The 22,254-nt window shown below is 38.5% G+C and overlaps 1 protein-coding gene across 48 annotated transcripts in view; it reads right to left on the reverse strand.

Moving 5' to 3' along the window:
- Positions 1–22,254, reverse strand: part of BIRC6 (baculoviral IAP repeat containing 6) — a 259,651-nt gene that overhangs the window by 184,118 nt on the left and 53,279 nt on the right. For all 48 annotated transcript variants that reach the window (XR_010149161.1, XR_010149162.1, XM_063789163.1 and 45 more), the window contains 3 exons: positions 16,369–17,763; positions 3,261–3,410; positions 1,465–1,690 (listed from right to left, as the gene is read on the reverse strand). Coding sequence is in view for 46 of the 48 variants with exons in the window: in XM_063789163.1 (XP_063645233.1) it covers positions 1,465–1,690; positions 3,261–3,410; positions 16,369–17,763 (1,771 nt within the window). In the remaining 2 variants the exon portion in view is untranslated. The remainder of the gene's footprint in view (positions 1–1,464; positions 1,691–3,260; positions 3,411–16,368; positions 17,764–22,254) is intronic.

The following is a 22,254-nucleotide window of genomic DNA, read 5'->3' on the forward strand; positions in this document are numbered from 1 at the left end:
TATTGCCCAGGTGGGTCTTGAACACCTGGGCTCAAGTGATCCTCCTGCGTCAGTCTCCCAAAATGCTAGGATTACAGATGTGAGCCACCGTGCCTGACCTTTTATAAAGGCATTCATGATCCAGCTCCCAGGTACCTCTACCTCTGTTTTTCTTTTTGAGATGGAGTCTCACTCTGTAGCCCAGGCTGGAGTGCAGTGGGGCGTAATCTTGGCTTACTGCAGCCTCCGCCTCCCAGGATCAAGCAATTCTCTGCCTCAGCCTCCTGAGTAGCTGGGATTACAGGTGTGCACCACCACACCCAGCTACTTTTTGTATTTTTAGTAGAGACAGCGTTTCACCATGTTGGCCAGGCTGGTCTTAAACTCCTGGCCTCAACTGATTTACCTGCCTTGGCTTCCCAAAGTGCTGGGATTACAGGTTTGAGCGACCATGCCTGGCACCCAGCTACCTCTTTGGATCTCCCTCCCTACCACTCTCCCTTATATTCACAGCACTCCAACAACAATGGTCATATTTCTTTTCCTAGAACTCACAAGATATAGTCCTCAGGGTTCTGTATTGCTATTATCATGGAAGCCTTTCTTAGGTCCCTTATATTGAAAATACCATACACATTGTCTCTCTTTTTCTCTCACTCTCTCACTCTTACATGCAATTACCTATCCAACAACTACTCTATTGACATACTCTGTTTTAACATTCTTCATAGCTTTTATGCCCATATGGCATGGTATATGTATCTGTTTACTTTCTATTGCCATTAGGAGGTAAATTCCATGAGACCCATATTACTAGTGACTATAAGAGTGCCTGCTTTTATTAAATACAAAACAAGCATTTGAGTATTTGTTAAATAAATCTGTGGACTAAGTGACCAAACTAATTGCAGTAGTAAATTACTCTCATTATTTTATCCTAAAATTAAGAATAAGAATATAACAATTTCCAAAAGCAAATATGACAAATAGAAGGAACAAAGTCATCAACATGCAAAAATTAGCTTATATATTTGTTAGAGACAACACAGAATTCCTAGGTATATTACTGTTTATCTTTTAGACAGTTTAAAAGACAAACAGGCCAGGCATGGTGGCTCATGCCCATAATCCCAGCACTTTGGGAGGCCGAGGTAGGTGGATCACCTGAGATCAGGAGTTCGGGACCAGCATGGCCAACACAGTGAAACCCCGTCTCTACCTAAAATACAAAAATTAGCCGGACGTGGTGACGCGCGCCTGTAGTCCCACCTACTTGAGAGGCTGAGGCAGGAGAATCACTTGAACCCAGGAGGCAGTGGTTGCAGTGAGCCGAGATTGCGCCACTGCACTCCAGCCTGGGTGACAGAGTGAGACTCTGTCTCAAAAAAAAAAAAGATAAACAGTAATATACCTAGGAATTCTACGTTGTCTCTAACAAATACACAAGATGGACTTAAAATTAATTATCTTGGGAATATCTTTTACCTGTCGGTCTGTAGTTTCCAAGTTCGAGTATGCTGAGCAGCATCACCATGGTGTTGCTGATGCAAATGTTGAGGATGCCTCCTTTGCTGCTGTTCTTGTTGAACTTCTACCCAGCATGGAGGAACAGTCGCTGAAAACCTTGGAGTCAAAGTCTCAAAGCGGGTTAGCTCCACTAGGGATGTCAAGATTTCAAGGGTGAATGGCTGGTCCACCAATAAATCAACTCCTTAACATTAGTGAGAGCAGTATTTGAAATAGGTGTAAAAAAAAAAAAAAAAGAAGAAGAAGAAGACAATGAAGTGAAGTTTAAATTCATGCTTATGTTTTCTATTGCAACACTTGCCAAATATTCTGAAAGTTAATAAAGTGGGCTCAGGTATCTATATATAACTAAGATAACTAACTCTGGCTAAATAATAGCAAAGAAGAAAATTCTAACTTATATATTTAAAATTAGAGACAATACTCGCTATTGAAGAAACCCAAACCCAACCTGTTAGAAAAGGGCTTACTGAACTTTAGCCCTAATAAGGATGGCAAGAAAAGCAGTGGTACTAAAGTGCAAGCCAATGTACATCAGACCAATAATTAACTTTTAGACCCTATTTTTTACAAAATAAAATGCTAGACATCAGGCAAGTACATAACATATGAATAAAACACTAAAACAGTCAAAAGCTATGTGGTAAAGAAATAATTACAAACTGAAAAATTAAATTGTTTTTTCTATTTCTGTGGCAGTTAAGAAAATCTTGCATACATGCTAGTATTATAAGAGTAATAACGTGCTTCATACTAATTAGGTTTCTTTACAAATGCTATACATGTATTCACATCAGTGAAATGTATAACATTAAAAAATGCTAAGAAGCCATTGTTCCCACTTTAAAAAATTAATGAAATACTAAAATATAAAATCTGGTAGGTTTAGAATATTTTCACAATAAAAAAATGACAGCAAGTTCTATAAAATTATTACAAGTTTAATTCAAATTACATCTTTTTCTCAAAGTCTAGACCCTTTTAAATCTGCTTAGTTTGTAAATATTAACAGCGTGTCAATCTTCTTTCTTTACATTATTTATTTCTTCATTACAAAATTCATCTTTCCTCTACTAAAAAGTATTTTTCTGTACTTTATAAAAAATCTTCTCCATTCAACCAATAACCTATAAAATATGCGAATATTCAGTATTTTAGCTTTTTATACCAAGTTGTATACTTAACCAAGACATCTTGGTTAACTCAAGTAACTGGAGATTGAGAAGCAGGCTACTATGATTTCATAAAAGTCTACAAGGCAAATAATGATTTTTCGGCAGGGAGTAGCATGCTAGCAAAACTTCTTTTGAAAAATTAGCTCTGGAGGGCAATGTGGGTCAAGGATGGGGGAAAAAAGGCAAAAACAACAAACAAATATAAACAAATCTATCGAGAGATTCAGGATGGGGCAACGTATGTGTTGAATATACCACCTAAATATATCCTCAGTGGCAGTATTTTTTTTCAGCTTTTCAATTCCAGTAGTAATATTAATAATATGAGCCAGTCTACTAATTTTATTCTTAATGAATTCTCTTTTATATGATTTTTCCCTCCTCTAATTAGACTGAAAGCTCATTAATGGCTGAAATGTTTGTTTTAACCTCTTAGATGACTTCACAAATATTGAGTAACATACCATACAGGTTGAGAATCACTTCTTACGTTAATATGTTTACATCTTCCAACAACTAGAAAGATGATAAATAATACCTAATCTTTTTTTAAAATCATTTAAAAATTTAATATCATACCTGAAATGCCAGGACTTGAAGGATTTGATAAAGGTTTGGAACCTTCTGAAGATGGTTCTATTCCTTTACAAAGAGATCCATCCACTAGTATATCAGCTTCATCAATATCATCACAGGTTCCTCCAATTTGGAGAAAATGAAGCTCACCACCTACAGTGTAGTAAATTTCATAGATACATGAAAAATAGGTAAACATTCAAATATTCAAATGTAATACTACTTAGGAAACAACTGAATGTCACTTCATAGGCAGATAAGGAAAGCTACCAATGTGATGTATTTCCAAGAGTTTAGAAATTTAATTGCCAAGGAATTACAAATTGAAACCAAATTTTTATGAAGAAAATGATAAATACATAAACATACATGAAAACAGGTATTTATCTAGTATTTACTTTTATGAGACAGTATTTTAAGTGCTTTAATTAATTCATTTACTTTTTACCAAAAACCCTTGTGGTAGAACTATTACTGTGGTCATTTTACAGATGAGGCACTCACTAGCTATACTGGAATCCACAGCCAGATCTCTTAATCTCAACAATAACAAAACTTAACAAATACTCTTATTTTTTAAAGCATTCACAATGAAATGAAGGCAACTCAAATTTCTAGTTTAAAATCTCTGTCACAGGGAAAAAACTGACAGCAAATTTAGCTTTAATTAAGACAAAAAAATTAATGGGTAATAGTATATTCTAACATTCTAATTTGGAGATTCACTTCCAGCATAGCAGAAGAAGGAAGATGATAAATCCCCTTCCTGAAAGGCAACTATAAAGCTAGACAAAACTGTAATTTAACGAGGGTGAGGTAAGCAGTGAAAACCAGCACATTCACTGCTATCTCCAGATGGGACTTGATTGATGGAGAGCATCCAGTTTAAACAGGTGATTTCAATGGGAAACAAACAAGGAGATCTGCTACTTGAGGTCACAATTCTGTCTGGGGCAAGCAAAGCACTGGAAACACCAGGGATTTAACACAGAATTACATGTAGTGAGAGAAGCACAGGGGGCCTGGTAAACTCTCCACAAATCCCACCTTGATCAGAGGCTGTGCACGTGTCCAGCAAAGACCAGAGGGAGCCGAAGCCATTATTACATCCTTAGTCAACTAAGCCTCTATGCCTATGCAAAAGAGACCTGAGAAAGCACAACAGAAAATAAAAGCCAGGGCACACTTGAGCACAGCCTTACTGGCTAAAGGTATTTGGACACCAAACCTATCAATCTTTGGCTGAATACTAAGCTCTGCTGCCCCAGAAGAAACAAAATAAGAAACAAGTCTTAAAAATTAAAACTAGGCAGAATAAATGACAGAAATCAGCAGCTGCACAATACAGAAGAGATTTTACAGATTCAGATTTCACAGATTCAACAGTTTGTTTGTTTTCACAAAACAAACAAAGCAACAACCACCTGGCAAAAGGTAGGGAGATACGAATCCAGATTGCTATAGTGGTGTTTTAAATGTCCAGTAAATAAATAAAACATTACAAGACATGCAAAGAAAGAGGGACCCACATTCAAGATGTAAAACACACACACACACACCTGAAAATGTCTTCTCAGACTTCAGATTTAGCAAAGACTTCAAGGATCTATTGTAAATATTTTTATAGAATAAGAGGAAACCAGGGGTATAGAGATTACAGGAAATAATGGTATAAACGACTCAACAAACAAAAATATTTTTAAAAAAATTAAAGGCCAGGAGCAGTGGCTCACGCCTGTAATCCCAGCACCTTGGGAGACGGAGGCGGGCGGATCACCTGAGGTCAGGAGTTCGATACCAGCCTGGCCAACATGGTGAAACCCCATCTCTACTAAAAATACAAAAATTAGCCAGGCGTGGTGGCAGGCGCCTATAATCCCCTGAGCTACTCAGGAGGCTGAGGCAGGAGAATCGCTTGAACCCGGGAGGCAGAGGTTGCAGTGAGCTGAGATAGCGCCACTGCACTCCAGCCTGGGCGACAAGAGCAAGACTTTGTCTCAAAAAAAAATAAAATAAAATAAAAATAAAAAGAAGCTTGGAGACCTACGGGACAGATAAAATATTAAGAACATACATGTAATGGGAATTCCATGAAGAAGAGAATTCCACCTGAAAAAATAATGGGCAAAAACTTACCAAATCCAATAGAAAACCACGAATTCACTCAAGTTCAATGACCCTCAAATAGGATAAACACAAAGAAATAACACACATATATATAAGCTCTTGAGAGTCAAAGGCAAAGGGAACATCATGAAGACAGCAAGATAAAAATTACTCATCAGACATGAAAACAACAGCACAAATTAACAGATCACTATGAGAAACAATGGAGACCAGAGGCAATGGAATGACATTTAAAGTACAGAAAGAAACTGTCAACAGATACTCTATGTAGCATTAATCCTCAAAAATGTGAGATGAAGACATTTCCAGAAAAACAAAGACTGAGAGAACTTTATGTTAGCAACCTGCCTTATGATAAGTAACAAAGAAAGCCCCAAAGAAAGCCCCTTTAAGAGGAAGGAAAGCAACATCAAATTCACTGAAAAAATAAAGAACAGAAATGGTAAGTAGGTGAATATAATAAATAAATGTTTTTCTCATTTCTTTGCCAACTTTTTAAAAAGATAATGGTTGTATAAAATAATTGTAACATGTTTTGTTGGGTTTTGTTTGTTTTTTGTTTTGAGACGGAGTCTTGCTCTGTTGCCCAGGCTGGAGTACAATGGTGTGATCTCAGCTCACTGCAACCTCCGCCTCCTGGGTTCAAGTGATTCTCCCTGCCTCAGCCTCCTGAGTAGTTGGGATTACAGGTGCCCACCACCACACCCGGCTAATTTTTGTATTTTTAGTAGAGACAGGGTTTTGCCATGTTGGCCAGGCTGGTCTTGAACTCCTGACCTGAGGTGATCTGCCCGCCTTGACCTCCCAAAGTGCTGGGATTACAGGCGTGAGCCACCACACCCGGCCATTCTGTTGGGTTTATAACATACTTAAATGTAATGTATGGGGTGGGGAGAGACAAGAGCAAAGTTCCTACATATTTTACTAGAATAAAGTATTATTCTGAAGTAGATTGTATTATTAATTAAACCACCAAAATATAACTCAAAAAAAAGTAGTATCAGAAAAAGAAACCAGAATCAACACGGGGACCAGTGATTTCATGCCAAATGACAGAGTAGGAAGCTCTAGGGATCAGTCCCTCCACCAAAGCAACCACTGAACTAGAAAGTATGATTGGAATCAACTATTTCAGAACTATGGGACCTAACAGGATATCTACAATAAACAGAGGAGACTGATTTCTGGTAAGAGGGTGGCCTAAATGAACCAGCTACCCCTCCATACTCAGCCCTGACACAGCTGTGGGGGAAAGTGGCACATGTGCTGGAAGCAGCTGGCTGGTGCCAGGGCGGACAGGAGGGACCTTCTCTTCCCAATATATAGGGTTGTGCATTTTGGTTGGTCTAGCAGTTCCCTAAGGGACCAGAATAGACTCTTGCCTGGGTTTCACCCTTCTGAGACTGCAGCTGCTACTCCAAGCAGCAGCCACCAGAAGATTTAAGGGGACAAAGCCGAAACAGGATCTACAGGAAGATTTAAAGAGATAGAACTCTTTTTTGGAAGGATAAGAGTGGGGAGAGGGTTCTATAGCCTTTGTACAAATAGTTTGAAAATGTCACAAATGGATGGCTGCAGCTGGAAACAAGCAAAATCTCCCGGAGTGAGAGAATAAGATTTCTAGAGGTACCACATTACAATACTCAGAAAGTTCTGACTACAACAAAAAATTACAAAGCACTCAAAGAAACAGCAAAGTATGGCCCATTTACAGGAGGAAAAAAAAAAAAAAAAAAGAATTACCAGAAACCATACTTGAGAAAGCCCAGATACTGGAATTATTAGTCAAAAACGTTAAATGAATTCTCTTTATATAGCCAATTAGCTAAAGGGAACAACGGTCAAAAACTAAAGAAAAACAGGAAAATGATGTATGAATGTAAGATTATCAACAAAAAGATAAACTGGACTTTTTCAAAACGCCAATGTTTTGTGCATCAAAGGACACTATCAAGAAAGTAAAAAGACAACCCACAGAATATGAGAAAGTAAGTATTTGCAAATCATATCTATTAAGATATGAATCCTGAATTTCTAAAAATGTTCCTACAACTCAACCAAAAAAAAAAAAATTCAAAAGTGGACAAGGACATGAATAGACATTTCTACGTCTATTATAGAAATACAAATCACCAATAAACACATGAAGAAATGCTCAACATCACTAATCATTAGGAAAGTGCAAACCAAAACCACAACAGATACCACTTCACAACCACTAGTTGTCAAAAAGACCAAAAATAACAAATGTTGGCCAGGATGTAGAAAAACTGGGACCCTTCCAAACTGCTTGTGGAAATGCAAAATGGTGCAGACTCTGTGGAAAATAACTTGGTGATTCTCAAAAGGTTAAACATAGGCCAGACGCAGTGGCTCACACCTGTAATCCCAGCACGTTGGGAGGGCGAGGTGGGAGGATCACCTGAGGTCAGGAGTTGGAGACCAGCATGGTCAACATGGCGAAATAGTGTCTCTACTAAAAATACAAAAAATAGCTGGGCGTGGTGGTGCGTGCCTAATCCCAGCTACTTGGGAGGCTGAGGCAGGAGACTCACTAGAGCCGGGGAGGCAAAGGTTGCAGTGAGCCGAGGTCGCGTCAGTGCACTCCAGCCTGGGCAACAAGCGTGAAACTCCATCTCAAAAAAAAAAAAGGGTTGAACATAGAATTACCATGTGACCCAACAATTCCACTCCTAGGTATATACCCAAAACAACTGAAAACGGGTACTCAAATATTTGTACACCAATGTTTACAGGGACATTATTCACAATAGCCAAAATGTGGAAACAACCCAAATGCTGAGTTACAATAGTCACCCCTTACAGTAGTCACAGTTCCAAGACCTCGCAGTGATGACTGAAACTGTGGATAGTATCAAACCCAATATGTATATATATTGTTTTTTCATATATATATATTCATATATATACCTACACACATATGATAAATTTAATTTATAAATTAGGCACAGGAAGAGATGAACAACAACAAAATAGAACAATGATAGCAATATACTGTTCACAATTTCACAAACAGAAGATTTGTTCTTACCATAAATCTTAGAAACCTGCACATAAAATTTTTTTCTTTCCAAGTCAAAAATTTCGCCTTTTCAACATAAAGAAAAAACTTCAAAACGGCTTCACTTTGGCATATCCGATAGCTAGCATCACTATTCTTGAACTTTAGGGCCATTATTAAGTAAAATGGTTACTTGAACACAAGCACTGCGATACCAGTGACAGACAATCTGATAACCAAGACAGCTACTAAGTGACTAACAGACAGGTAGTGTATACAGCATGGAGATGCTGGACAAAATGATGATTTGTGTCCTGGATGGGACAAGAAGAGATTTTTATCACATTACTCAGAATGGTGAGTAATTTAATAATTATCAATTGTTGATTTCTGAAATTTTCCATTTAATATTTCCAGACCAAAGCTGACCACAGATAACTGAAACCACAGATAAGGGGCAGGGGTTGGGGGGGTGGATGGGCCCTACTGTAATGGAATATTATATGGCATAAAAAGGAACCAAGATGTGATACATGGGTGAACATTAAAAACATAAAAAATATGCTGAGTGAAAGAAACCAGACACAAAAGGACAAATACATGATTCCACTTATATGAGGTATCTACAATAGGCAAAGTCATACAGAAGTAGAATTGAGGTTACCAGCAGCGGAGGGTAGAATGAATGGGAAGTTACTGCTTAATGGTTACAGAGTTTTTGTTTAGGATGATGGGAAAGTTCTGGAAATCAGTACTGGTGGTTATACAACATTGTGAATGTATTATAGCCACTACATTACATGCTGTAAAATAGTTAAAATAGTAAACCTCATTATGTATATTTAACACATTTTAAAAAGAAAAAAAAAATTATAACCCATGACCCAACAATTCTACTCTTAAGAACTGAGAGTCTCAGGCCGGAAACAGTGGGTCACGCCTGTAATCCCATCAATTTGGGAGGCCAGGGCAGGCGGAGCACTTAAGGTCAGGAGTTAGAGACCAGCCTGGCCAATATGGGGAAACCCCAACTGTTTTGTAAAAATACAAAAATTAGCCAGACGCCTGTAATCCCAGCTAACCTTGGGAGGCTGAGGCAGGAGAATCACTTGAACCCAGGAGGTGGAGGCTGCAGTGAGCTGAGATCGGCACCACTGCACTCCAGCCTTGGCAACAGAGCAAGACTCTGTCTCAAAAATAAAAAAATAGAGAGCCCCTTACATATGTGCACCAAGGAACTTACACAAGACGTTTATAGCAGAAAAAACAGAAATAAGATGTACACTGACAGGAAAATGCATAAATTATTTGTGGGTTTTTTGCACATTGGAGTACTAAGTTTAAGTGAAAATTAAATGATCTACAAGGCATGCAACAAAATCGGTAATCTTAAAACATAGTAAGAGAGGAAAATCAAGTCCCCCAAAACTAGTTAGAGTTTGGTATCATTCTTATAAAGGGCAAAAACAAGCAAAATCAATAAAATATGTTGAACTATTCACATCCGAAGCATAAAACCAGTTTTCTTTATAAAAGGAAAGACATAAAAATTATTGAGTAACAGTTATCTGTAGGAAAAGGGCAGAGTTTGGGAGAGGGGAGGAGGGACACATTCATAGATGCAACATATCCATACTGCTTTAGTTCTTGGTTTGACAGTAGGTCTCTGGGTGTCCCTAACAAATTATTCTTCACTAATGTTATGTAAATTTCCTTCTAAAAAAAATCAACAGAGGGATTAAAATGGCACACTAAAAATATTTATTCAACACAAAAGAATGCAGTGAAGGAGTAACAAAGGAATGTAAAGAACATTTTAAAAAATCAAAATGGCAGACATAAATGCAACCATAGCAATAATTACCTTAAGCGTAAAGTCATTCAAATTTAAAAGGTACAGGTTATCCAACTGTATAAAAAAGCAAGACCTAATTATATGCATCTAAGAGACCCACTTCAGATTCAAAATCACACCTTAGTTGAAAGTAAAATTGTGGAAAAGATACATAATACAAACCGTAACCATAAGAAAACCAGAGTGATTTTATTAGTATGACACAAAATAGAGACAGAGGAATATTTCATAATGACAAAAGGACCAATATATCAGAACGATGTAACAATTATGAAACAGTCTAACAAAAGAGCCAAAAGTCAAGTGAAGCAAAAACAGACTTAAAAGTGAACAATTCAACAAAAACATAGTTAGGGATTTCAATACTTGCTCTCAAAATTGATAGAAGAAGGCTCAATATAAAATCAGGAAGACTTTAACAACTTAAAAACATACACGTATACAAGTGAAATTTATACGACACTCTACCCCATGGGTGCCCAACACAAATTCTTTTCAAGTGCACATAGAACATTCTCCAGGACAGACCAGATGCTGGGTCATGAAAAAGTCTCAATAAATTTCAAAATACTGACTTCATATAAATTATATTCTCTGACAGCAATGGAAATAAGTTTGAGATCCAGAACAGAAAGAAATCTAGAGAAACCTCAAGTATTTGGAGGCTAAACAAAACACTTTTAAATAATCTCTGGGCCAAACAAGAAATCACAAGGGAAATTAGAACATATTTTGATCCAAATGAAAAAAAGGAAAAACACAATGTATCAAAATTTAGGAGGTATCACTAAGACAGTGCTTCCAAAAATATTTATGGCTTTAAATTTCCTATATTAGAAAACATCTCAAACCAATAAGCTTCTACTTTAAGAAACTAAAGAAGGCCAGCACGGTGGCTCATGCCTGTAATCCCAGCACTTTGGGAGGTCAAGGTGGGCAGATCACGAGGTCAAGAGATCAGTATTATCCTGGCCAACGTGGTGAGACCCTGTCTCTTCTAAAAATACAAAAATTAGCTGGGCGTGGTGGCGCGGGCCTGTAGTCCCAGCTACTCGGGAGGCTGAGGCAGGAGAATCACTTGAACCTGGGAGGCAGAGGTTGCAGTTAGCCAAGATCGAGCCACTGCAGTCCAGCCTGGCGACAGTGAAACTCTGTGTCAAAAACAAAAAAAGAAAGAAAGAAAGAAAGAAACTAGAGAAGAGCAAAATAAACCCAAATCAAGCAGACGGGAGGAAATAATAACATTAAAATGGAAATCCAGTAAAAGGGAAAACAGAAAAATAACAAAGAAAAAAATGTCATTTAAATCAGAAGCTGGTTGTTCTGAAAAAAAAAATCAATAAAACAGATAAACCTCTAGACAGATGAAGCAGGAAAAAAAAAATACAAATCATCGATCAGTATCACAAATGAGAGTGGCGACATCCCTAAAGAGTCTACAAATATTAAAAGGAATGTAAGGACCCAGGCATGGTAGCTCACACCTGTAATCCCAGCACTTTAGGAGGCCAATGCAGGTGAATCACTTGAGGTCAGGAGTTCAAGACCAGCCTAGCCAACAGAGTGAAACCTCATCTCTACTAAAAATACAAAAATTAACCAGGCATGTGGTGTACCTGTAGTCCCAGTTACTCGGGAGGCTGAGGTGACAGAATCACTTGAACCCAGGAGGCAGAGGTTGCAGTGAGCCAAAACTGCACCACTGCACTCCAGCCTGGGTGGCAAAGCAAGACTCTGTCTCGAAAAAAATAAAAAGTAAATAAAATGATTGTGGGGAATATTATGAAATTCTTTATGCTAAAACTTCATAACTTAAAAACTGACAAAAAGACTGTCAGAACTCACTAAAAAATAAAAAACCTTAGGAAGTCTCTATAAACATAATTGAATGTGTATATTCAAAATCTTCCCACTAAAAAAAATCTCTGGGCCCAAAGAGCTTCACTGGCGAATTCTACCAAATATATAAGGAAAAATAAGACCAATTATACACAAACTTTACCACAAAATTGAAGAGAGAATACTTCCCAATTCATTCTATCAGGCAAGCATTACACTGATATCAAAACCAGATAAAGATTACAAAAAGCAAAAACTAAAAAAGAAAGATTACAAGGAACATATAATATCCCTGATGAACGATATGCAAAAACTATGAACAAAATTTTAGCAAACTGTATCCAACAATATATAAGGTAATGCATTATGACCAAATGGGTTTTATCCCAGGAATGCAAAGTTGATTTAATATCCAAAAGTCAATCAATATATTTTACCATACTGAACTAAAAAGAACAACCAAATGATCTCCATGGATGTAAACAAGTATTTGACAAAATGTGACGTTCATTCCTATTGGAAACTCTTAGCAAAGCAGGAACAGAAGACTAAAGGAATGTTTTCCACAAGAAACAAGTACCAAAACAAGGATGTGACCATACAGTCCAATAATCCCAGATAGTGAGATTATTAAAGACTTTCAAAGCAATTATGGCTCAACTTATTATCCTCCTTCTGAATATCAGTACAGGTATACAGGCTTTATGTTGTTGGGGTCATATTTATATTCAGTATTGTTATATTTCATGATATGTTCCCTATTAATTGCGGCCTTTTAAAAAACTTTATTTTTTAAGCATTAATATTTTGTCAAGTATCATAACTGCACCCTATCCTTATACGCCACTGATACATCTTAGTCTTCTTTCTCATTTAAGTCTTTCCTGTTGATTTTAAATGTATTTGCACCAAGCAGAATACCAATTTATCTTTCACTTTAAACTCTCAATTTTTGAAATTCATACTTTTTTATTTTATGCCTTTTACAAAATTTTATATGTAGTGTGTATATATTCTATTCCTGAATTATCAAAGATACCTTAACAAATCTACATTTAGTATATTATTAATCCTATATAAAATTAACTTAAAACATATATTAACTATAGATTTATTTTTATGAAAAGACTTGATTCTCCATAAGAAAAAGAGTTTTATGTTATTTGAATATACTCAGAAGACAGGGTCACATCCATTTGATTCAGTCTGAGATGCTTTTTAAAAATCATACATGTACATACATTTTAAGACATCAACTTTTCTTTCCGCTTTGTTATTATCTTTTCAAATGCACCTTCATCAGTCAATCCCTGAAGAATTAGGAGCTCATTTTGAAAGCAACTAACTTCTCAGGTTTTTCTTATCTTTCATCATCTGGATAAATTCCCTATCACATGAGATCATGTTCTAGGAATTCCGGACTGTACAAACTCCAAGAAAACCACCATCTATTTTAAATACTTTTTTGTTTGTTTGTTTTGTTTGAGATGGAATCTTGCTCGGTCGCCTAGGCTGGAGTGAAGTGACGCGATCTCAGCTCACTGCAACCTTCTCCTCCTGGGTTCAAGTGATTCTCCTGTCTCAGCCTCCCAAGTAGCTGGGATTACAGGTATGCACCACCACACCTGGCCAATACTTTTATTTAAATGCTAAAAAACTTAATAACTTAAATATTTAAGGTGTAAATACTATTTCTCTTCTGAGTTACCTAAAGCATAGCTCATCAAATAATTGAAAGCATTAAAAACCCTTATTGCATTTCTGGAAAATAGTAGTTTCTTATAAAGATGTGCACCGGGGTGCCATGTCACCTAGGTTCCAAGTCCAGCTCCATTTTAGATGACCTACAGCAAGTTAAATAATTGTCAATTTTTAAATCTTTCAGATTAAAAGAATGCAAAGAATTCAGTGTAAGATTCTTCATCTTTTGTTGTATTATGGCAGTATAATGCCATTTAAAGTGCTCTGATGAAAGACTCCCAGGTTTGAATGCTGGCTCTGACATTTATTAGCTCTATTACTTAATAAGTTACTTAACCTTTCTTTCCTTCAGTATCTTTATCTACAAAATGGAGACAATAATAGTATATTAAAGTTGGTGTGATGACTAAACGAACACAGGTAAAGTTCTTACAACAATGAACTGGCACATATACGACCAATAAATTCAAATTATCTCTGATACCACACAGAATTTTAATGGTTGTTCTGAAATTCTCAACTGTAATTCCAAGTTTTATTAGTCTAAAGTTATTAGACTACACTGCTCATTTTCTAAATTAATCTAGTTGGATTTTTATGATATTTAAAGATTTTTTTCCATTATACTTTCACTAGAAATTACAGAAATTTCACTGGGTACAGTGGATCATGCCTATAATCCCATCACTTTGGGAGGCCAAGGCAGACGGATCGCTCGAGGTCAGCAGTTCGAGACCAGACTAGCCAACATAGTGAAACCTCATCACTACTAAAAATACAAAAATTAGCCAAGTGTGGTGACGCGCACCTGTGGTCCCAGCTACTCAGGAGGCTAAGGCCGGAGAATCACTTGAACCTGGGAGGCAGAAGTTGCAGTGAGCCAAGATTGCGTAACTGCACCCCAGCCTGCTGACAGGGTGAGACTCTGTCTCAAAAACAAAAAATAAAAATAAAAAAATAATTTCACTACATATAGTTCAAAGAAGGCAATCTAACCACTACATTCACCATTATGTTCCTTGGCTAAACTCTTGAAATCTATTTAAAGAGAGGAAAAACAGTCTAATTACTATCAGAACCACAGATGAGATGCATGCATAACTCTGCTCAGATCCTAATTCCTCTGCCATGCCTTAGTTATAGTCACTTAGGCTTCAACTATCTCCTAGTCCTAAATTCCTGCTAGACAATCAATAGAACTATTCATTTTGCCTGATATTGTCAGTAATCCTTTTCAAAAACTGCTTTATCTCCCTAACTTAAAATGTATATAAGTAAAAAAATAGGCCAGGCACAATGCCACACGCCTGTAATCCCAGCACTTTGGGAGGCCGGGGCAGGCAGATCACTCGAACTCAGGAGTTTGAGACCAGCCTGAGCAACATGGCGAAATCCCATTTCTACAAAAAAATACAACAATTAGCTGAACATGGTAGTGCATAGTCCCAGCTATGCACTGTAGTCCCAGCTATTCAGGAGACCAAGGCGAGAGGACTACTTGCACCCAGGAGGTTGAGGCTGCAGTGAGCTGAGATCATGCCACTGCACTCCAGCCTGGGCAACACAGTGAGACCCTGAGAAAGAAAAGAAAAGGCCTAGCATGGTGGCTCATGCCTGTAATCCCAGCACTTTGGGAGGCTGAGGTGGGTGGATCACCTGAGGTCAGGAGTTCAAGACCAGCCTGGGTAACATGGTGAAACCCTGTCTCTACTAAACATACAAAAAATTAGCCGGGCATGGTGCCACGTGCCTGTAATCCCAGCTACTTGGGAGGCTGAGGCAGGAGAATTGCTTGAACCTGGGAGCGGATGTTGCAGTGAGCTGAGATTGGGCCACTGCACTTCAGCTTGGGCAACAAGAATGAAACTTCCTCTCAAAAATAAAAGGAAAAGAAAGGAGGGGAGAGGAGGGGGAAAGAAAGGGGAGGGGGGAAAGAAAGGGGGAAAGGGGAAAGGAAAAGGAAAAGAAAGGAGAAAAAAAGAAAAAATAATTGCACACTATCTTAATCTATACAGTGCTTCAAAATTTGCAAAACTAATTCACTACTAGCCAAAGATCAGGAATAAATCAGACAAAAAAATATTTAGCAAAACTAAAAATTGTTTGCTAAGTATTTTTATTTCAGAAGGAAATAAGGACCAATAACTGTGCCAGAAACTTTACATACATTATTTCATTCTAATAAGCCTAGGAAATAGACTTTCTTATCCTAGTTTATAAATAAATAAAAACAGGTTTAATGAATTTAACATAACTTGCCCAAGGTCATAAATTTGAGCAGATGCAGAGTCAGGGACTCACTGAAATAAAAGCACGTGATTTTCTTGAGGTTAAAGCAGAAGATACTTGCTAAGTGACTTACTAACTTATTTACAGTTAGAATCCTTACCTAGGGCAGTAGAAGAAAGTTTTAAGAACAGTTTAAAAAGAAGGATTTACCACTTCATTACAAAAAAATTAATTCCTCTCCATCTATTTGAACCTAAAATTCATACTAGGTATGCACATAAACAAATGCCATATATACATGGATTTTATAAGATTTATAGCATAATCAGACAACTTACCTTTGGTGCACGCACACAGCCTGTCTGTGCCAGAACAGTAAATCACAGAAACAAATGTGTCCTGTTCCTCAGTGCCCTCCTTTTTGGGAGGCTCCACTTTGGCCAAAATTTCAAAGTTTGAAAGATCTAGTATTTTTACATATCCTCCCTGAGTGGTTATTACCAGGTGTCCAAGAGTAGAAATGTCAGACGTTTTTTCTCTCTCAAAACCATTCTTTGAGGTTAACTGCATGTCCTCAATAGGTTCCTCACAGTCATCCTCTCGATTATCCAATATATCGGGTGGAAGCAAAATGAGTGAGGTAATTGTGTCCTGGGGATCTTTGATATGTTGTATTTTTATTGGCTCCTCTTCTAAAGTCACTATCCGAGTGGCATAATTCATTTTATAAAGCACTAAATATCCACCACTAACATTCCTCTGCTCAGGCTGAATTATTAAAGGAGTCTGTACATCTGCTGGTGATTCATGTTGGATTACACTAATATTTGCACCATTCACTACAGCAAGATTTGATTCCAGCTCACCTTTCCGTCTATTACATAGTGCAGAGTTTAATTTATTTAAATTATTCAAGGCCTCTACTTGATTTATTGCACTCAAGGATTCAACAGGGCATGTCCGCAGTCCTACCAACAAATGAATTCCGTCAGCACAAGGAGTTATTGAGTCTATACAAAGATTCTCCTCCTCTGCAAACTTTGGCAGCCTCAAGCACTGAACCAAAGTCCCAGGCTTGGGAAACACAGAGTTCCACTTCTCAGAATCCGGAGAGGTAAGGTTGGCTGCTGCATCTGCAAATTGCTGAATGTAAGTCACAGGAGGATCCTGCAATAACAACTGCTCCTGACTATCCAGCTCCATTTCAATAATCTGTGGAACAGTAAAACCATCATCATGCAAACTTTTACTCATAATATTGTTCATCTGTGAAAAGATCTTTCCTGCTTTCTCATCAGATTCCTTGATGCTATAAAGAAGCAAAACCGGTAAAGTCCTCCTTACCAGAGGAGAATTTAGTTCTGAATTAGTGCAGGATTCATTGTCAGTTGACCCTTGTTCTGATATACTTTCACCCTGAGTTCTGCTTAAACCATCCAGTGACCTGTGAGAATTACTACTAATGGGTGAGGTAGCAGGAGATTTATATGTTAATAAACCTCCAGCTAATAAACATGGAAAAGGAATGTTGTGTTGCTCCTGGTGCTTTTCCTTTGTCTTTTCACTCTTAGAGTTTGTTAAACAAGGATTTGCCCCAAGTTCTTCAAGATCCTTAACAGTATCTTCAAGCACATTTGCAACAATCTCCCACTGAAGTTTTTCTGGCTGTTGGAGAATGCTGAGTGCTGTTATATCAAGGCTTACTTCCATGGCTTCCTTCTGTGATGTATGCCCTTTAAAAAGGAACAATATTCATTAGATATGTTTCTACTCATCCAGTCAGCACATTATGAATACACAAGTAAAACTATTTATTTATTTATTTATTTTTGAGACAAATTCTTGCTCTGTCACACAGGCTAGAGTGCAGTGGTGCAATTTCGGCTCACCACAACCTCTGAATCCCAGGTTCAAGTGATTCTAGTGCCTCAGCCTCCCAAGTAGCTGGGATTACAGGCACACGCCACCACACCCAGCTAATTTTTCTATTTTTAGTAGAGCCTGGGTTTCACCATGTTGTCCAGGATGGTCTCAAACTCCTGACCTCAGGTGATCCACCCACCTCAGCCTCCCAAAGTGCTGGGATTACAGGCGTGAGCCACCACGCCTGGCCTAAAAAAATTTAAAGTGCAGTCAGCCCTCCATATTCACAGGTTCTATATCCACGGATTCAACTAACTGCAGATGGAAAACATTTTTTATTTACTTATTTATTTTCTGGAGATGGAGTTTTGCTCTTGTTGCCTAGGCTGGAGTGCAATGGTGTGATCTCGGCTCACCAAAACCTCCGCCTCCCAGGTTCAAGCAATTCTCCTGCCTCAGCCGCAAGAATAGCTGTGCCACCATACCCAGCTAATTTTGTATTTTTAGTAGAGACATGGTTTCTCCATGTTGGTCAGGCTGGTCTCAAACTCCCGACCTCAGGTGATCCACCCGCCTTGGCCTCTCAAAGTGCTGGGATTACAGGCATGAGCCACCGTGCCCAGCCAGAAAACTTTTTTTTTTTAAAAAATGGATGGCTGCATCTCTACTAAACATGTACAACATGTACAAACTTTTTTGTCAATTAACAATAGAGCATAACAACTTTTTACTCAGTATTTACATTGTAGTAGATATTATAAGTAATCTAGAGATCATTTAAAGTAACAGGAAAATGTAGATGTGCATAGGTTATAAGCAAAACTATACCATTTTATACAAGGGACTTGAGCACATCTGGATTTTGATATCTAGAGAGGGTCCTGGAACCAATCCCCCATAGATACCAGGCTGTTTTTTTTTCTTTTTTCTTTTTTTTCTTAAAACATAATCAAATCTAAGATGAGCTTACTCAGAAAAACCGTAAAGGTATTCAAGGGACTCAAAATTATTTTCAACTTAGGCCAGGCAGGTGGCTCACATCTGTCATCCTAGCACTTTGGGAGGTTGAGGTAGGCAGATTACCTGAGCTCAGGAGTTCGAGACCAGCCTGGGTAACATGGCAAAACCCCGCCTCTACTAAAAATACAAAAAATTAGAGGCTGGGCGCGATGGCTCATGCCTGTAATCCCAGCACTTTGGGAGGCTGAGGCGGGCAGATAACCTGAGGTCGGGAGTTTGAGACCAGCCTGACCAACATGGAGAAACCCCATTTCTACTAAAAATGCAAAATTAGCTGGGTGTGGTGGTGCATGCCTGTAATCCCAGCTACTCAGGAGGCTAGGGCTGGAAAATCGCTTGAAGCCAGAAGGCGGAGGTAGTGGTGAGCCAAGACCGCACCATTGCACCACAGCCTGGGCAACAAGAGTGAGACTATGTCTCAAAAAAAACAAACAAAAAAAAATTATCCGGGCATGGTGGCACATGCCTGTAGTCCCAGCTACTCGGGGAGGCTGAGGCACTAGAATAACTTGAACCTGGGAGACAGAAGTTGCAGTGAGCTGAGATCACGCAACTGTACTCTCTAGTCTGGGCAACAAGAGTGAGACTGTCTCCAAAAAAAAAAAAAAAAGTCTTTTCAATTCAAAATATATTCTCTTGGCAATTTGTGAGCAAAACCTTTTTTCAAAAAAGTAATGTGATTAAAGAGTTAAAAAATATTATTTATACATAACTTTAAATTAATATCAAAGTAACAGAATTTCTGCACTTCAATTCTAAACCAAAGAGAGAATACTACTTATGCATCTGTCATTTATGCGCTATGCAAAATATCCATTAAAAAAGATTGTAATCTCAGTTTCCTTTCTTTCACCACTCTGAAGGAGTTATAAGCACCATGTCTTCTCTCTCACCCCATCCTCTGCTGATTATCAGTGGAATGTCAGAAAATACAATTCTAACCTCAGTTTAGAAAAAAAATAATAACTAGGAAGAAAAAGTTCCAAAACTGCATCATCTTTATGTGAAACATTCAGTGTCTTCTGTATTATCTGCTAATTTTTAGTTCATTTAAAGCCACACAACTACATTACATCATCTTATTCACCTTTATTCTTTTCTTTTTTTTTTTTTTTTTTTTTTTTTTTGAGACAAAGTCTCACTATTGCCACCCAGGCGGGAGTGCAATGGCATAATCTCAGCTCATTGCAACCTCTGCCACCCAGGTTCAAGGGATTCTCCTGCCTCAGCCTCCTGAGTAGCTGGGATTACAGGCACCTGCCACCACGCCTGGCTAATTTTTGTATTTTTAGTAGAGATGGGTTTTCACCATGTTGGTCCAGCTAGTGTCGAACTCCTGACCTCGTGATCTGCCCACCTCGGCCTCCCAAAGTGCTCAGATTATTGACATGAGCCACCATGCCCTGCTGACCTTTTTTCTATTGTGCCTTCTTTAAACTATTCCCTTAAAAGTAGTACAGTCTCAGAACTCAGTTTCTATACTGAAACACAGGACTGAGTTTCTCAGTCTCAACCTTTAAACCTGTGATATTAATCACAAAGCCAGGCATTGTGGTGCATGCCTGTAATCCCAGCTATTTGGGAGGCTGAGGTGGAAGGATCCTTTTAGATTAGGAGTTCCGTTCAAGACCAGCCTCAGCAACACAGTAAAACCCCGTTTCCAGAAAACAGAAAAAAAGGAAAGAAAGTCTTACAATAGATGTCAGTCAACTCCCAAATCAAGTATAATCTCTTGACGCTAAACTGAAAATTCTTTCCACTGATCTGTCTCTATCTCAATGGCAGAAACTTCTTTCAGTCAGGCAGCAACATCATTAGCAATAATACCATAAAGACCACTACAGGTTAGGCCAGATGCGGTGGCCCACACCTGTAATCCCAGTACTTTGGGAGGCCAAGGCAGGCCAGATCACTTGAGCCCTGGAGTTTGAGAACAGCTTCTCCAACATGGTAAAACCCCGTCTCTACCAAAAACACAAAAAGTAGCCAGGCATGGTGGTACATGCCTGTAGTCCCACTGCTCGGGAGGCTGTGGCAAGAGAAACTGCTTGAACCCAGGAGGCAGAGGTTGCACTGAGCTGAGATCACGCCACTGCACTCCAGCCTGGACAACAGAGTGAGATCCCGTCTCAAAAGAAAAAACCACTCTAGGCGATTTTTGAAAATACAAAAAATAGAAAATTAAAAAAAAAAAAAAATATATATATATATATATATATAATTGCCTTAATGATTTAGATTGGAAAAACAGAGAAAAGGAAATAAATATAAAAGTGCTCAAGGCTGGGCGTGGAGGCTCACACCTGTAATCCCAGCACTTTGGCAGGGTAAGGCGGGTGGATCACCTGAGGTCAGGAGTTCGAGACCAGACTGGTCAACATGGTGAAACTCCCGTCTCTACTAAAAATACAAAATTAGCCAAGCGTGGTGGCATGTGCCTGTAATACCAGCTACTGGGGAGGGTGAAGCAGGAGAATCGTTTGAACCCGGGAGGCAGAGGTTGCAGTGAGCCAAGATCATGCCATTGCACTCCAGCCTGTGCAAAAAAGCAAAACTCCATCTTAAAAGAAAAAAAATGAACTCAAGGTGACTCCATGAAGGTTTGAAAGTTGCCCAAATAGGCTGGGCGCGGTGGCTCACGCCTGTAATCCCAGCACTTTGGGAGGCCGAGGAGGGTGGATCACAAGGTCAGGAGATCAAGACCATCCTGGCTAACACAGCGAAACTCCGTCTCTACTAAAAATACAAAAATTTAGCCGGGCGTGCTGGCGGGCACCGGCAGTCCCAGCTACTCAGGAGGCTGAGGCAGCAGAATGGCGTGAACCCGGGAGGCGGAGCTTGCAGTGAGCCGAGATCGCGCCACTGCACTCCAGCCTGGGCGACAGAGCGAGACTCCATTTCAAAAAAAAAAAAAAGAAGTTGCCCAAGTAGAGCAATAAGCAACTGAGATTCATGAAGAACCACTTAGGGTAACTCAAAGCTCTGTTTACACCATTTTACACTATTTTATTCATGATCTCTTCTACATGCTCACTGGCATATCTAGAATTTCCCATAATCTGGGGATGATGTCATTTCACATAACATGACTACTACCCCCTAAAACGGAAATATTTTCTAGCTACAGCAGAAAAAAATTTTCACTATAAACATGATTTAATTGTATTAATGAAGCTGTTCACTTATTTAAATACTCATTTGGCTATAGTCACATGCAGCCTTTTTTCTGTCATTCAATATTCATGTATATTTTCTCTACAATTCAGATTCGAAATTGAAGGCTGACTGAGGTGGTTTTTTGTTTTGTTTTGTTTTGTTTTGTTTTGTTTCAGACGGAGTCT

The sequence above is a fragment of the Pan troglodytes genome, chromosome 12, assembly GCF_028858775.2.
Source record: "Pan troglodytes isolate AG18354 chromosome 12, NHGRI_mPanTro3-v2.0_pri, whole genome shotgun sequence".
NCBI classification, from domain to species: Eukaryota; Metazoa; Chordata; class Mammalia; order Primates; family Hominidae; genus Pan; species Pan troglodytes.